The 17,241-nt window shown below is 46.6% G+C and overlaps 1 protein-coding gene across 8 annotated transcripts in view; it reads right to left on the bottom strand.

Annotated features, from left to right (window-relative positions):
* Positions 1–1,182: 1,182 nt before the first annotated feature.
* The window catches only part of FARP2 (FERM, ARH/RhoGEF and pleckstrin domain protein 2), an 81,978-nt gene continuing 65,919 nt past the window's right edge, over positions 1,183–17,241 (bottom strand). Inside the window, exons 15-28 of one of the 8 annotated variants that reach the window (XM_054835148.1) lie at positions 16,478–16,567; positions 15,075–15,208; positions 14,010–14,091; positions 12,753–12,990; positions 11,582–11,712; positions 10,692–10,760; positions 10,211–10,300; positions 9,805–9,825; positions 9,441–9,523; positions 7,546–7,664; positions 6,686–6,849; positions 4,312–4,419; positions 3,437–3,588; positions 1,183–2,313 (exon numbers count right to left, since the gene is read on the bottom strand). In XM_054835148.1, the coding sequence (XP_054691123.1) occupies positions 2,223–2,313; positions 3,437–3,588; positions 4,312–4,419; positions 6,686–6,849; positions 7,546–7,664; positions 9,441–9,523; positions 9,805–9,825; positions 10,211–10,300; positions 10,692–10,760; positions 11,582–11,712; positions 12,753–12,990; positions 14,010–14,091; positions 15,075–15,208; positions 16,478–16,567 (1,572 nt within the window). In that variant the 3' untranslated portion in view covers positions 1,183–2,222. Of the gene's footprint in view, positions 2,314–3,436; positions 3,589–4,311; positions 5,006–5,280; positions 5,394–6,685; positions 6,850–7,545; positions 7,665–9,440; positions 9,524–9,804; positions 9,826–10,210; positions 10,301–10,691; positions 10,761–11,033; positions 11,104–11,581; positions 11,713–12,752; positions 12,991–14,009; positions 14,092–15,074; positions 15,209–16,477; positions 16,568–17,241 lie in introns of those variants that run through there. The other 7 variants (XR_008578258.1, XM_054835150.1, XM_054835149.1 and 4 more) reach the window with 7 other exon arrangements.

The raw sequence follows: 17,241 nt of genomic DNA, 5'->3' as shown, positions 1-17,241 counted from the left end.
AACTTCAGGCGGGGTGTGTCTGTCCCTCCCGCCCTGGAGCTGCTCCCTGGCCTGCTGGCACTCACAGGCTCCGGGAAGGCAGCTCCGCATCCTCCTCCACACCCTTCTGACTCGGCGCTCGCTCTCTGCTGCGGTTGGAGCAGAGCTGATGCTGGGTGAGCAGAGAACCACAGTTCTGGGAAACTACTGACTAACCTGGACACTCTAAAAAAGCGTTTCAAATCCTGATGCTAAAAAGCCTTGCTGCAGCAGGGGACGGTAGCTAAAGGTCGGGGTTAAGTGCCGAACCCCCAGCTGCTGGCAGAGACCCCGCTGCTCCTCTCTGCAGCTTGCTCTGGCAGAGCTTCCCCGCAGGAGACCAGCGCAGGAGACTGTGTGGGAGAGCTCTCTTGAAAGAGGAAAGCACTCCTGCGAGCGACCCCAGCACGTGACCGGGACAAAGGAGCAGCCAGGAAAACCACTGAATGCAACGACCCATGAATCAACAGTGTGAAACCTCTCGGGCTCAAGGCACAGCGATGCTTCTGTGTGGATGCCCTCCGTCTTCCCAGCGTGTGGCCACAGATGGGGAAGGTGGGCTCAGGAATAAGAGGCTGAGATAGTTTTATACCAAGACGCTATTTACTTCCATAAGTCATATTCAGCTGCGTTATAACATATCTAGTCAATCCACATGTATACACCTACAACAGTTAATTAAAAAAAAAAGAGAAGACACTAATAAATTAAGTACATTTAACTTACGTGGGAAAATGGTCATTGTGACAGTGGTAGCGAAGGCTGAATCTGCAGTCGCTCGTCATCTCTAGGATGGTAACGCCAAGCGAGCGGTCTGGAAAACCCCTCTGGACCCCCTCCCTGCAGTCCTCATCCCACACGCGTTTTATACCACGACCAGAAACAGCCTTGGCGAATGCACGCGCTGGCCTCTGCGCTTCCTGCGTTCACAGGGATCCTCCATCCTCAAAACACGCAGCACTTTCCTTTGTCTTTCACTACACCACTTCATTGTTCCTTCTTCTAGTACATAAATACTTTTCTATCTAATATAAAAGCAGAGTCCCCAGAGCCCATCAAAGCCACATCCAACGGCATTTTGTGGCACTTAGCTTATTTCAGTCCTTCCGTGGAGGCAACTGAAGGTGACAGCTTTACAAAAACAGAACAAATTGCAAACACTTCAGATTTAATACAGAGATTTAATAGTCCACAGACACTAATGCTCCATCTGGAATCCAGTGACTTTTACACCTTCATGAGAAACGGAAGATGGATCCCACCCCAAATTTAAAGGTAAGAATAGGGATTTTCAGAAGTCTTTGCGTGACACAAGCACAAGCAGCCATGACGTTCAGAGAAGCTTGTTCTCCTATATCGCTTAAATGCCTTGAAAACATCACCCAGAGCCTGTGTGGAGAGTGTTTGCCGTCCCGTGCCTTAGGTGATGCCTACTACAGGATAAAGAAACTCTGGAGCTGTGATAAGAGAATAGCGACTGACCCTCTCAGCACGCGCCGTAGCAGAGTTCAGAGGAAAAGCCGTGCACCCGACCTGTACCGACCCACAATACACCAAAACCTCAACAGCTTTGCAGAGGCTCAGTCTGGAAAAGTTCCCCTGGAAAACTGCTGCCACGGCAGTTTCCAAAGAGCAGAACTGTTCTAGGAGAGCTGCGGTTTCTCTTCAGCATGAACCGTGTTTAAGCCAACACATCTGCGGATCCCCCGTTAGTCCAACTGTGCCGGCAGGTTGGCGTTAACAGCAGCAAGGCAGCGGTTGTGTAGCCAGCCAGGCTGAGCAGCGGCAGGGGGAACTCCTGGGAGCCAGCAGGCCCTGGCACCAGCAGCCGCAGCCGATCACGCCGCTGCCAGCCGCTGTTTTGCTCCCGCGTGCGCTGACCATCCAGTCAAAATGTAAAAACAAGGTGGCATTTGCCCTCAGGGCAGGCAAGGGTGTTACTGTACAGGTACAACCGGAACAACAAACCTTCCGCAACGTGCGCGCACTGGAGCTCTGCGGTTCTCAGGTTCTCTCTAAGTAGGTCCAACTGGAACAGACTTGACCCTCTTCCACACCACTGGGAAGGGATGTGATCCCCATCCGCAACTCCCTCGCTCCCACGTTCCACACCAGATGGAAATGAGCCTCCTGGGTCTTTGCTCTATCAACTCCAGAGACCTCTGTTGTTGATGCTTACAGCAGAGATCCAGCTCTGCCCCGCTTCAGTCTGTGTGACTGTCCTTCTCATCCTTCGGAAGCAGCAGGCTCGACCTGGCCGGAGAGCTGGTGGCTCTCTTGATCACCTCCATCCACCTGGCAAGAAAGGACACGAGAAGTGCTCAACCACAATCTCGTCCTTCGGTTATGAGCTTTGCCTCTTTCACCAAACCTTACGAAACAGCTGCCTTCTACTTTGCTTTTACAGTTCTTTTAGGAAACTAATTCTTCAAATCGATAGCTTGAGATGTGGCAAATACACTGCAGAACATGGCTGCCTGTCCAAGTAACGGCTCTACAGCGCTTTGAGCTCCAGCCAGCTCGTGCAAGACCACACCATATTCTCATGCAAGCGTACAGGAAGTGTTTACCAAGGAGGACAGGCTGACGCAAATTTTCCTTAGTCAATGAATTGCTTTTCTTACAATAAATTATGCAGTAGGCTTGCTCAGATGGAAGAAAGCAAAGCAACAGTGAAAAAAGAAAGTCAAACATCGACATTTGATGTTTTTTTCCTTGAAATGACTACACGAGACCAGTGGATTAAAGAGCACAACTCCGCTCTCTCAGGTAGCTGACCTGTACGTCGCTCACAAGCGTGTGATACTCTCCCAAGGAAGGAGAAGTATGTGACACCTTCTCCATCAAACCACACTCTGAAACAACCCGTGCTACCCTGCAGGGCAGAACGCAACGCAAGGGTTTCCAACAGCTAACATAATAGTAAAGTTCTGCGCACGATGTGTTTTAAACATGATTCCCTTTGGACCACGTGTGTAAAAAAAGCAGTACAGTGAAAAGCAGCACTGCGCTTATTGCTCTCACCCTTGTGTTATAATTCCTGTTTCCAGAGATCAAGGCGGAAGGGAAATAAATTATTCTTACCAGAACTCTCATTAACCTAGAAATCTGACTGCATCTCACAGCCCTTTCACCCACGCTGCTCCCCAGCTCCGAGGAAGCCCCAGAGTCCCGAGACAAAGCAGAGTCTACAGCTCCGGGGGCAACCACCAGCTCTGCCCCGTAAGCAGGACGGTTCTGGCAGAGGAGGGATCACCAACAGCATCGGTAGGAGGAGGAAGGGAACTTCATTACTGAGAATGTGCCGTAAGGTCACTCGGACTAGGAGGCAGTCAGGAGCAAAGAGAGGGCTCTGGATGATCAACCCGTGAGTTAACAGCGTGTTATATACCAAGACAGACAGAAAACAAAAAATTACCTCTCAAAGGTGTATTTGCTCTCGGCCCTGAAGAAATACACATGGGACTTGAACTGCAGCTTGAAGACATAATCCTTCTGAATGCCGTCTGCCTCTACAGGGGAGCTGACCGCGTAGCCAAGCAGCGGGAGACTGGCCAAGGGATAATCATCCTGGAACAGCCCGACAGCCCAGCCCTTAGCGCACACCGTCCATCCCAACACCCACGCGCCCTTTTGCGCTGGACAGGTAAAGTCCTTGTGGTTTTGTTTAGGAGAGAACGGGAGGAGCAGCAGCCTTTATCTTTTGTGAGGCTTCCGAGAGCTGATAATGAAACCTTCCCCCAACTCCTTTCGCTGTTTTTATAGAGTTATTTGCTTCTATTCCCCCGCCCGTCCCCTGCTCTCTCCGCAAACCCAAAAGTTAAAATATCCCTCCCAAAAGGAACGTGCCCTCAAGGCAAGAAGCCTGGATAAACTAAACGCAGTTTATCGGGTTAGTAAGATGAAGAGGCACAGGTTGCACTGCAGCACCGTTCGTTACCAAGCAGGCGCTGAACGCGCCACGGGCAGAAAACCCCCGTTTAACTGTGCTGGGGAGAACAGCAGGGAGAGAAACGGACAGAGACTGTGCCAAGGCTGCCGATTCCCTCACCTCCGTTAGTCACTGCACGAGGAGACGTTTCCCCCTCACCCGCAGAAGATCAGTACCGTTAGAGTCGGAAATCCCGATTAAATTCGGTGAGAAGGGCCCATGGCCTCGCAGAGAACGCCTGTGCTGCAAACTACCTCCTCTTCCACGTGTTACGCTCCTTCAAACAGCAGAGAGCTGCACCGCAGCAGAAAGCCGGGGACCTCAACGCCCCAGACGCAGTCCCCTCAGCTACATTTGCTCACCTGGTGCGTTTTGTAGAAGAACAAGCAGAAGTTGGTGAAGACGACCCACAGTTTCTGCCAGCCGTTGCTGTTCTTGAACTTCCTCAGCAAGTATCCAGAGAGCTGGTTCTAGCACAGAACGGAAAAAAAACTACCGTGAAACGGCAGGTCGCTGTCCTCCAGACAAAGACAGCTGCCGCAGATAAAAGGCTCGAGGCTGCCTGCTACAACTGCTCCCGCACTTGCTCCCTGTTGTAAAAGGCCTCCCGGATATTTCATGTGGTGACCGAGTGACTTTGTATCTTCAGTTCACTAATTCACAACTACCTCACAACTTGGTGATTTCTCTCCACTGATAGCAAGCTCCCCTCTACGTTTAAGCGCTCGCTGTATCTCAGGGTCAGGCAGCACACGGGAGGCTGCTGCGCTGACTCGCCCCTCCAGCGGCCGCTCTCCTTCCCAGCCTACGGTCAGGGGAACGGCGACAGCCACGAGGGCGTCCATCCCTTTAGCCACCCATTTTTACGTGCAGAAAAACCATGTAGAACACACCGCGTGAGAAGGAAAATAAAGCAGAAGAGGAAACGGAGGGTGCCAGAGTTGTGGACAAGCTCCATGGGGCAGCTATGCAAAGCCAAGCGCGGCGTGGCAAGCAGGGAAGTTGAACGTTGCCACCTTGGAGTCAGCGAGCGCTTGCGCAGCGGGATAAGGAAACCTACGGCACAGAATGACAGCAAATGGATTTTGTAATTAGAGAAAAAGACGGGATACGCAGCAGAACGACATAGACAACCGCTTTGGGAAGCATAAACAGGAGGAAATCCTGTATCAGCAAGGCAAAGTGACAAGATACAACTCTGCCGCTGGTTGGGGCATCCTCACGCCAGCGCACGTGGGCTCACGGAGCAATCACGAAGCGAGCAGCAGTACGTTTTCCTCAGCATCCCATGGCTCCTCCCCACCAGTGCCGAACTCGAGAGGCATCTTTACCTGGATCATGCACAGGTAATCAGACAGGGATAGGCTCTGGTTCCGGTACCAACAAACATGGGTGATTGTGTTGGGCCGTTGGGCCTGGCCCAGCAAATAGCGAGGAGGAAGCTCTGGAGAAACAGCAAGAGAGCAGAAAACTGAGCAGAGAAAAGGGGGAGAGAAAGAGAAAACCAGAACATTAGGATAAGAGAAGTGATGCAAGGAAGGCGTCTGTTAAAGGAAAATGGATTGTGAAAAAAATGATGGTGTTAGAACATGGAACAGATCAAAGCAAGGAGGGAGCTGCAAGAACTCACGCATTTAATCCCAGAGCCTGTGCCAGGGAGGTCCCATTATCCAGGTACGGAACAGCGAGATGGTGCCTTTCACTTTGCCAGCTAAAGTGCCCAGCTGGACCCTAAGCCAAGGTAACATCTATAGGACTTCCTTCACTGAGCCACTTGATACGCTCCCTACAGCATGAAAACCCAGGAGCTCCAGTGCCCAACTTTCAACTGCTTCCATTAAACAAAAAGCGCCTTAACAGCAGGGCAGGGCAGGGCAGGGCAGGGCGGAGGGTCCAAAGACACGGATGCAGCACCCTGCCCCATTGCTGTTTGTCTACTTAGTGACCTCCTGTTTCTCTTCATGGTATTTAAGGTCCTTCCCTCTTCTGGAAGTCTTCCAAGCACGCCAGCCTCCAGGAAAGGGTCCTAACCCAACTGCTCTTGCCAAACTGCCGCCTAAAGTGAAACCCCGGTGCCAGGACAAGCAGCGCTCTGTAAGGAGCGCTGAGCGGACATCTGCCCCTGAATCTGCAGGATTTGGTACCAAAACGTGCCACCAGTGCCGCACCAAGTGCCGAGTGGTAAGACCCAAATCGCAGCAGCTCAGCGGGCAGGTGATAAATCTCTGTTCAGCATAACACGACGCTGCTATAAAATGGCACTTTCTAATGCTTGCCGCTCACCCCTGCCAGCAGGGAAGGGCAGAGAAGTCATACTCCCACTGAATTTAAAGTACTCAATTTTAGGTGCAGAAGAGCAGCTACCCAGACCTCAGTACAGCAAAGTCACTCTCTAAAGGAAAATATCACGGATAGGTGGCTTATCCTCCAGCAAGGCTGACGAAACCCAAAGGAACAAGTCAGTCCTACGATATCCCGGGTTTGCTTTAAAATTTCTCTCCTTTGGTGCCTTTGCCGAAGCAAAGCCCTTGCTGCAAGGAGAGCGGAGCGTGTGTATGCGGACACACAGACATGCACAGAGGGACAAGCATGCAGCGGCCTTTTAACGGCCCGCACTCTCCCAGGGACGCAGAGACGCTGCTGCGAAGGCGAAATGGGAGATGGAGCAGAGGACGAGCGGTGGTGGAGCGAACCAGGAGGGACAGAGTGAGACGTGAGAGCTGCGCCCTGCGGTACCTCGACGGCCACACTGTGGTCAGTCATGGAGACGCTTGTGTTGCGGTACCAGCACACGTGCATGGTTGTGTTGGCACGGTGGTGGCTCTGCCTGTCCAAGGAGCTACGAGAAGAGTGTATGTCATCTTCGGACTCCTGTTCTAGAGAGACCTCATCAGAGGATCCTGGGGGAGGAGAATTCGGCAGCGGTTTAAGAAAAAGCGTGCAATACATAGAGCAAGAGAAGAAAGGATTCCTGAGAAAAACCGTTTTCTCTTGCAATGGCCCAGTTTTAAAATACGTCAGCTTGAAGTGGTTACACAGCTCCTAAAGGCCACTCGGAGCAGATCATTTTGGCTTTCATTACTCAGTTCTGCTTGGGGCACCTGACTCAATACTGTGCAAAACAAACAAACCAAAATCCCCACACTTCATCTTCAGTCGATTCTTAGTGAGGAATAGGAAGAAGCACTCCAAGAAGGGATACTACGTGTTTCAGCACATCCATAACACCACCAGAGGCAGGCACGAGAATGCTGGGCTATAAAAGAACTTGCTGATCAACAAAGACACCAAATTCCTGGACAGGAAGATACACTACATGGTTAAATTGAGAAAAATCTATGTAAGAGATGAATAACACCTCCTAAAATTAACAATTCTGCAACTGGAGCATCTCTGCTGCACTTAAAGCTACCAGGAACATCAGTCTAGGAAGACAAGCATATTTCTTTTGATTAAAACAAAACAAAAGCACATTTAACTCTCCATTACCACAGGAATGATAAAAACACTCCATTTATGTCATCAAATTCACAACAGGAATAATGAAAAGGATGTGACGGCTGATGCTTTTCAAGAAGGCAGGAAACACCACTTACTGTTGGAGCGATTGCATACTGAGTTTTCCAGAAGCGTGTCCGATTTCTCAGTAGATTTCTTGGCCATTTCGATTGCCATGTTTAGGTCTTCCATCCACTTCGCCATCTCCAGGCGGGTACTGCAAGACAAACGGTGCGAATGGAGACCAGCCCAGCCTGGAGCTGTGACAGCGTGAGCTTTCCAGCAGGAAGCTGACCTCATACCGCCTTCACCTCTACTTTTAAGCCTTGAAAGAAGGCTAAAATAACCATTAAAAACCTGGAATTTACAGCAAAGAGAATAAGCAGGCAGCCAGAGTGCCACATAATAATCCCCTCTGCAGGTATCAGACTCAGAAGAGGAATTACGTGGTCTGGGCTGTCGCCGTTCTTAACCCATCAGCTAGGAAGCTGTATGATTTCAAACATGAAATCACGTTTTCACTCCAAAAAGTGTTTTAGAGATGGGTGGTATGACCGTACTGGAAACGATTTTTATTAAGGAGAAAAGGCAACCTGAACGACAGCACATCTTTTAAAGGGGACATAGGATTTACCTCGCAGAGTGCAAGAAGAGGACGACTTCTTCCACCCCACAGCGTTTCCATTACGGGTCACACGGCTCACGCCATGATTACAGGGCAAGAGATTTATAGCCCGTATGTGTGTATCTATATCCATCGGTATGCAACAGCGTAAGGTTTTCCTTTAGACGTGGCCACGGCGTTTCTTTTTTACCTCTGGCTACGTTCCTGCGTGCACAACTGTTTGCAGGGCTATATACAGTTATACGCTCTCGTGTTTCCTTGGGAGGGTCTGCAGGACTTTTTTTGGCAAACCATCTCTTTTTTTCTGGAAGTTTTTAATTCAGACTGAAAATCCCATGCATGGTCTAAGCCCAGCAACAATTATTTTGGACAGGTAGATAACATGAGAAAGACAACCACCTTTGAGCTATCTCTAAGTTATGACAAGGTAAAAATTATATTTATTTTTCCAAATTTAAGAACCTTTCAAGCACTTTTTGATTCGCAGCTGCTGAGAAACGGTTGATCTTAAAAATAATTGACATTTTCAGGTGTTAGGCTGGAATTAAAAAAAAAAGTTTTGCTTGCTGAATATGCCTGCATACCAAAAGTATTGGCTCCTGTGTCACTACATACCTGATTTATAAATGCTCAGTCATGGTTGTTTTTCAAGGACATATTATCAAGCAGTAAAAAACCCTATAAATTTAAAATCCTATAAATTTAAGGTTGAGATTTAGCGCTCCCATCCTGCCTTCTTAGCATACCCAACTCCAGCTGCCTTTTAGGGGACCTGCGGAGGGACAAAACCTCCTACAACTAATCCTGAGAGAACAGGGGTAGCAGAGAGAATAGGTGCAGCAGACATCCTAAGTGTATTTCAGATATAAACAAAGACACCAAACTCGCTGCACAGGGACAAGTTACACCAAAATGGGATCAGTTTTTTCTCCAAGTCGGGCTTTAACTTTCCCTCTCCCTTCCCAGCTTCCTCCATGAGGCCCATGCAGGAACTCTCGCCTCCTTACAGCCATTTGCACGTTCTGGATTTTTAATTCTTTTTGGGTCTCTCAAACAGTGGTACGTTTCGATTTTGTTCTGTCTCCTGCTTTATAGCAGTTGTTTAAAGGATGACGCTGGCAACCTCGCTAACCAGAAAACAACACAAAGGCAACGTTGCTGCTGCGTGTTTAGAAACGAGATAAACTACTCCTTCCCAAAACACAGCACTGATACAGGAGCTGTGAAGCATCCCGCGTTTGTTTTGAAGTCATGCTTTCCAGAGGACACACCAAACACCCCCCTGGCTCCGCACCGCACCATCGAACCGTACCCCCTTGGAGAAGGCAGCTGTCAAACCTACAGGCAATCGAGGAAAACAAACGTTACCTTGCTGCCACCACTATGGTTTTTTGTGCCGAATAGATGGTGAAGCAGTGTGGGACGGCCCATTCGTTCTCGCTCTCCTCCACCTGCAGAAAAACAAAAGGCTTTTCTTGTCGCTACTCGGTGGCTGACAAACACTGAAACTGTCCTTGGCTGGCTGGGAGTTGGCGTCGCAATATGATCACAACCCGGCTGCAGTAACTGCAGGACAGCGGCTCTTTCATGAACGCCACCTACTTCAATCTAGCTTGGCTCTACACAATAATCTATATCGTGCGTTTCTACTGCCACATCTCTAGCGGCACAGCACCACATCCAACAGGGCAAGAAAAGGAGGGTTCTGAGCAGGATTCAGCTTATCACTTACCGGTGGGTCGAGCACTATCAGCTGCAAATCAAACACAAGAGAAAGAACAGTCCCATTAGAATAGGGGGGTGCGGAGGCAGGGGGACCGGTTATATGCCTAGGTGTGCGCACAGAGGGAAAACACCAGGACAAATCCCGATTCCCAGATCAGCCCCTCACAGCGGCGTGAAAACGAACGGTCCAAAGGGTGCATCCAGCTGTTTTGCTAACGCGACGGAAGGAACAAGCTTATCGCTGCGCTCTGACGCGTGAAGGTCTGGTCCGCGGCCGGCAGCACCGCAGGCTGCTCTCGCTGGCCTGGGAGCGGCTTGCGGCTTTGGTCCTCGTGCCCTGAAGGAATTGCCTCAGCCTGCCTTCAGGCAAAGTCATTTCCTTAACGCTTGTGATGCAACTCGAAAGCGCTTACCAACATGCCATGCAGAGGAAGATGTCCGTGAATTTTGAACTGATTTGTCCCTGTAACCCCTTTGCTTGTGTAGAGTAACATATCTGAGAACTAAAAAAGGCAGAGAGAATACAATCAACATTCTGAAGACAGCAGGTAGGGCCAAGTATTTTTTGACATCTTTTTAAAAATCTGTTGCTTAAAGGCCACCGTAGACACATGAAACCCCACCATTTCTGAGGCTATTTGGCCTACTTTCCTTAAAACCACTCTTTTGTTTACTTACAAGAGAGGCAATTCTTTTAAGATACTGTTACAGCTACGCCATGAAGGAAACAAGCTGAACAGAGGCTAACGTCACAGTCACGCCCTGACTAAGAATCCCTCAGAGTGAGTTTTCAGGTATGACTGCTGATCTTCACCACAAGCACATGAAAACGCACTTCCACAACGACTTTGTCTTGAAGTCTTTGGGTTTATGAAAACCAGAAGCAACACCCACCAGAAAGAACATCCGCTGCTGTAAACCCTTCTTAGTGAGCTTGTACAAGCAACCTTCCCGGATAAATTCCTGCAGTGGAAAAGAGAACGTTAGGCAAAGCTTGATCTTTCCCAAACACAGAGAATTTTAATGGTTCATTTTTTTCATCCCAAAGTATACAGATGTTGATTGGTGCCCAGCAACGATCGCTAATAGATTTGTTAAACACCAGATGACACCCTTCCTTCTGTTTTGTAACATGAATCAGCTCCTTGCTGCAGCCGGCATTTAAATCAACGAAGCAAGAGAAGGAAAAGGAGCAGAGCTCCTGTTGGACACCAGCAGTTCACCTGTCACACTTACATCCCACTGCAGTGATTGCCATAGCATCCCAAAAGCATATGCGATGCTCCTGTACTTATGCTCAGTATATCTATTCAAAAACAAAGAAACAAAAAACCAAGCAGGAAACTAAACACACTGCTAGAAAAACAGAGTCACCGACACCAGTTTTGCCCAGTGACGTGGCTCTCGCCATCACTACGTTCTCCGTGCAGTCTCATTACACAGAGATCGCATCAGACAGACAGAAGCAGACCCGGCAGTGCATTTCCTATCGAGTACACGACACACCGCTTCCCACTCAAACACAGAGCACCGCACCCCAGCGCACCCAGTATCTGCTGTGCTGCAAACACGTAACCGTAGCCAGAGTCTAAGCAGAAGCATTTTTGACCTATTCCCTAGGACACCCCTAAAACCTCCATGGGACCTACTATGAAGACAGTAATACACAGCCTTTACAGTCGGTCCATGAAACAGAGAGGCAGCGATGGCAAATACGTGGTTGAAAGGCACCTCCTTGGCAATAAAACCAATAAAGGCTCTAAAAGCTAAGCCAAGGTACTTACCCTCCCGGGTGCCGTCAGGTTATCAATACCGATCAAGTCGTGCTGCAGCTCCGTCAGCTTCTGGAAATTCTCCAGGCGGATGAGACTGTGCTGCAGCCGAGATGTCATTTCTGTGACTTCCTTCAGCGCATCTGTAAGGAAAACGGCACCGAGGGGATCAGAACAGAGCAGGCAATCCCAGGCCACCAGTTTCATCCCTGGAAAATTGAATCTGAAGTTTATAGCCAGATTTAGAATCGAACAGAATAGTTCAGTTGGAAGGGATCTACCTAGTCCAACTGCCAACTTCTTAAAGCATATTTTATAGCTACCTATGGAGACTAGCAAGCAACTTCATAGCGTTTACCGTGCTTCCGGAGATTATCGCATATCTCAGATTTTGTGCATGTAGAAAGTATTTACCACATAGCCAAAAGTAACTTAAAAAATTAAAGCCAACTATTTCTGCCAAAGATTACTTTATAAATGAAAAGTACTATGTAAGCTTTTGACACTGCAAAGCAATTATTTTTTCGTCACGTTTTTGCTTATAAATGACAAAGAGTTCCTAAAAAAACTACTTTATTTTCCTGCTGAAAAAGGGAACAAGAAAAAGACTAATTTTCCAGCTTTGGTTGAAACATCAAGATCCATCAAGGTTACCATGAGAAAAACACTTTCTGCAATGCCAGAAAAAGTATTTGTTCTATGCAAAGAGAACAGTCTACATCTAAGTTATCTGTTGCATTTTCCAGATTAGCAGTTAAGGCACTTTTCTTTCTATTGCAGAAAGCTTCGGAGCCCTGCACCAGAGCAATGGTAACAGTAATGAAATCTAGTACCAAAAACCTGAAAGAAAAACCAAGTTATTTTTAAAACGTAAGCTAAACATTTTTAATTAAGCTGCCCTCTGCCAGTTTTCTGCTGTTCTACTTGGTATATTCTAGGTTGGGGTTTTTTTTTCTCCAGGATATTTAATTTAAAGTATTCACTAAGCAGTTCCGTTTTCAGCAATCAAAGTTCCCGCGTATTTCGCAGAGCTGCACACGAGAGTCAGAGAGGTCCTGAACGGAGAAAAAGCTTTTACATTCAGTTTGTAGATGTAAAGCTTGTCTCCCCCAGGGTACGGACAAAATTTTGTATGTACACGGGAATGGGTTTCTAGCACGGATACAGCCGAGCGCTCACTCACTCCGGCAATCGGCGAAGTCCCGGTGCTCTGCCGTGTAGTGCTTGCAAAGCCTCCCCAGGATCAACTTGTAGTGCATCAGTCTCTGGATCGGCTTGAGCAGAAACGTGTTGAGGGGCAGGTAGCAAACCTTCTGCAGCTCAAACTCCTTATACACCGCTTCCAGCTTCTTTAGGCGTTTAGTTGCTTTCTCCAGTTCCGTCAGGACCTCGTCATGTTTCTGCAGATAACTGGTAAACTCCTGTTGAATGGTACAAAAAAAATTACTCGGATCAAAGGCAAACAGTCTTTAATAGATTTCACAGTGAATAAGAAAAAGCGTCCACTCCCCGCTCTGCTTTTGTCTCTGGCCACGATTATATAATCCAAGACTGCATGTACTGTCAGAAATACTGACAAAACCAGCATTAACAACATTATAGGTTTCAATGGCTTAATTTAAAAAAAAAAAAAAGTATTAGAGTTATTTGCTTGGTTGTCCTCTGCTCGCTGTTTACCACAGCCGTGGCTCCACGTGCCTCCGACAGGAGCAGCCGGCCGCACCACCTGTTAATGCTTTGCCATTCCAAGACAATTCTTGTCGATTATTGACTTTTTTTTCAAGTCAGGAGGGGCAGAAGTGAGCTGAGAGGGTTGTCTCATCTAGGTTTATCTAGTAAAGAAACTGGCAGGCAGCTCCCAGTCGGGGTCTGTGCGGCACTATGCCGATGTCTGCCGGGAACGTGGGATACGGGGAGAGCCGACAGTTGGAGCACAGCCCCACGCTGCTGCGCTTCCATTCAAGCCACTGGTTTTCGTGGAATAATTCCTCCACGTCCACAGCACAAGCGTAACTGTTCCACGAAGGCACTCTACTCCAAATAAAGGTGACTGCATTTCAGAAGAAACTACCCTGCAGTTAAACAAATATTTTTATTTTGGAATTAAGTGACCTTATGAAACAGTGCCTCCACAGGGGAAAGTTCGTTGTGCAAATATAGGAGAGACTAACTAAATAATTTTTCTTCATCTTCTGCTGAATAACCAATAAACAAACAACCTTTTCTCAAGGTAGATGTAGGTGGTTAAATAAGCACCAGCGGTATAAACCTTGCTGTAAATTTTTTATTATGTTTTCTCTTTAATTTGTTTATCAACAATAATTGTTTGCAAGTCACTTCAAGTTTAGTGGAAATACTAAACCTTGAACTCTCATCCTTGACAAAAGGAAAAAAATGACTCAACAATCCTGAGATTCCATTATTTTAATCCTTTATCTACCTTTAGAGTATGCATATTCCTGAGCATGACATCTCCAATGCGTTGATAATCTCCTTTCACGTGAGCATTGGTTTTTCCTTCCCTGAAACACACATAAAAAAATGAAATAAGGCGGCGCAGTACGTGGGAGATCAAGAAATTTCCATTTCCTCCCTCCGCGTTCCCCTGGACTTCAAGGCAGAATCTTTAAGAAATGCTTCCCGGGTATCTGTGTATTTTAAGGCCTGTTTTAGTGAAGGGAAGTGGGACTAACATCAATGCCTCCTCTATCCCTTTTTAGCCACTCGACATTCCCACTTCACTGCTCAGGTTGAAAACTTGGTGCAGTAAATATGGAAGCTGCATGAAATAACAAACATAAAGCCATGCTTAGAAAACTGAGAAAGGAATAGAAATGAATTTGTGTGAAAGTCTAGTTTGGAATTTAACCTCTCAGACTTCTGAATAAATGTCATAACGTGATCCCATCTGAATTTACAAATTTATTTTTGTTTGTACATCATTTACATTAACCCCCTCCTTTTGAATGGTAATTAGATTCTCATATATTACATCTCAGGTCAGGAGAAAGTAATGCAAAGGTTAAAAGACTAAAGACATGCTCTTTGAAATAAATTGTGCCGCAAGAACTGAACTATAAGATTACCAAAAAGCGTTTCTTAGATTTTCACCTGGAGATTCATTAACCAGAAGGTGCTGAAAAATACACACACAGTCTTTTTGACCTTGTGTTCCTTCTCTTTTCTAAGGCTACACAGACAACACCAGATTACGTTAACGGTTGGACTCAACGATCTGAAGGTCTTTTCCAACCTAAATGATTCTGTGATTACAGAAGCCGTGGTCTGGTGTACAATCTATATGGCTACAGGATGTTACATGCAAGGGAGTGCTTGAAAAATGGCCTTTGCAAAACGTACGTAGTCATTTTATTAAAATTTTTTTCCCTTAATTCTATTTAAGCAGAAATACCAGTTCAAATATAGATTAAGTACGGTCGTGATGGGAGGACGTAGGAAAAGGTCCCGCCGCTCGCTGCCCACGCGCTGCACTGTTAACGCTTACCAGAGCGACAGCCTTTGCTCAATCTCTTTCAGAAAGCCTCTATGAAACTCATAAATTGGGTCGATGTTAGAGAAGAGTAATGTCATCAGGCCCTCTGGCATAGCGTTCTCCTTGATGACTGCGCTGCGAAACCACTGCCGGAAAAATCATAAATGATGATAAATGTTTCTATTTAAGAAATTAATCGCTAGAATACAACTTTCTGCTCCTGCAGCAATGGGGGAAGAGAAAGGGTGTGCACAGGGTAACAGCAGGAAGGAAGGAGAAACATTTAGGGAAGATGTCATCTGGGAAAGATGAAAAGATGTCATTTCTTTCCTTGCCAAACATTACAAATATGAGGTTTATTATTGGTTCTGGGCGCAAGCATGTTTCTTAACGCAATGATGAGACGGCTGGTAAGGGCTCTAAATCGCAGTCAATTACCGAGTGGCTGCCACAGCTGATGTCACCCCACTGCTTTCACTTCAACGCAGATACAACTGCTCTTTCATACAACTTGGAGCCCTGTGCAAGACGTTCAGCAGCTGAAGACATCTCGCTGCATGTCACATACTGCACTTTTTTAGCGCTTTTGGTTCCCCGCTTTCTGGCAGGGACGGGAGTACTACAAAAATCCTCTGAGGTGCCAGATGTTCCCCCATCTTTTAGGAGAAGTGCTGGGAAGCCTGTAGGAGGAATTTGAGTGAGATGGTGCTCACTGAGCTGGCAGAGAATACCTCAGCTGCAGACAGACAGCAGTAAGGGACTCAAACTTCTCTTTGATGGAATTAAAACAATAGCTTATAGAAACGCAACAGTCACAGTGTGCAAACCTGGAGTAAAGGAACAAAAAACTCTTAAAGAAAGAGTTGGAAACTCAAGCTGTCCTCCAAACAAGGACTCGCTTCTCTTACTCTGGGTGAAAGAGGGGAGAAGGAGGGGAAAGAAAAAGCAGCAACAAAAAAAGAAAAGACAAAACTCCTCAAACCCCTGTGGATCCTTAATACCCTTTGCAACTTTCATCGGCTCTCACGATGTGAAGGCACAAAGAGAAAAGCTTCCCAAGGAATACCGCAGAGGTGATGGCTGGATTCTAAGCACAGCTGACAGCAGTGACTATCATTGAAGCTGAATGCAAAACATTTTTAGGCTGCCCCTGTTCACAATTTTCAGAGTGAAAGTTTGCCTAAGACATCAAAACGACATGCGATGTAGCTGTTGGAGCCAACGATACAAGTCCAGAGAAGGTATCTGCTCTCCCACGTGAGAACCTAGAGAACAAGGAAGGTAAGCTACATGGCTCTGGATTATGCTTTATCATAGGACATCCTTCTGCTACCTGGAAGAAATTCCAAGTTTTTCCAAATTAGCAATTACAAATCTGTTAAGGAAAAGCATTAAAGAAAGTTAAAAACCCTTACCACTGTAATAACTTCCAGGTCCTTTAAATACGTCCGTTCTGTAGCAAGAATCTCCTTTGCTATGAAGTATGCCTTGTCAGTTGGACAGCGCTGAAAGAATACAGAGTAATCAACAGGTATTAAAATATAAATGCTCTATTTATTGCTAAGCACAAGCTCAAACCTTACATACATTTCCCCTTGCTGTGTGCAAATAGAGCACGTTGATCACTAACAGGGCATCTCTGTGTTCAGTACTGTATTCTCAAATACTGACTTTACTATAAAATACTAAATAATCTAAACAAGATTATTAAAAAATAACATCATGAACTTCCATTTCAAAATCAAGGGAGCACTTTAGAAAAATAGGGAAACAGTTATTCCAGATTTCCTGGCTTTTAAACGCTTCTCTAATCAAATGGAGTACAGCAGATCCGCAATACAGTCCTTTTCCAGAACTGTTCTATTTCCGTTCGCAGCTTTTACCCAAATCCCTTGAAGATCATATTAGTTAAGAAAACATAAAAATCAAACTACAGCAGTTGTTGGCTGCATGGTTGCTCCACGGCTGCTATTTAAAGAAAAGAGAAGACAGAATGGACACGGAAGCACAAAGGAATGAAATGGTGAAAAGAGATGTTCTGCAGCTGCAACAAACCACAACAGAGTTAGCCTGAAAACATACATCATTAAAAATCACATAAATAATATTAAGGAATTGATCACATTTCACGCTAAGATGCTGCTTTGTCTCCTCAGCTCGCTATGCCGTGACGCGGTTT

The sequence above is a fragment of the Grus americana genome, chromosome 9 (assembly GCF_028858705.1).
Source record: "Grus americana isolate bGruAme1 chromosome 9, bGruAme1.mat, whole genome shotgun sequence".
NCBI classification, from domain to species: Eukaryota; Metazoa; Chordata; class Aves; order Gruiformes; family Gruidae; genus Grus; species Grus americana.
The sequence above is the reverse complement of the archived record's forward strand: the minus strand, read 5'-3'. Positions and strand labels throughout refer to the sequence as shown.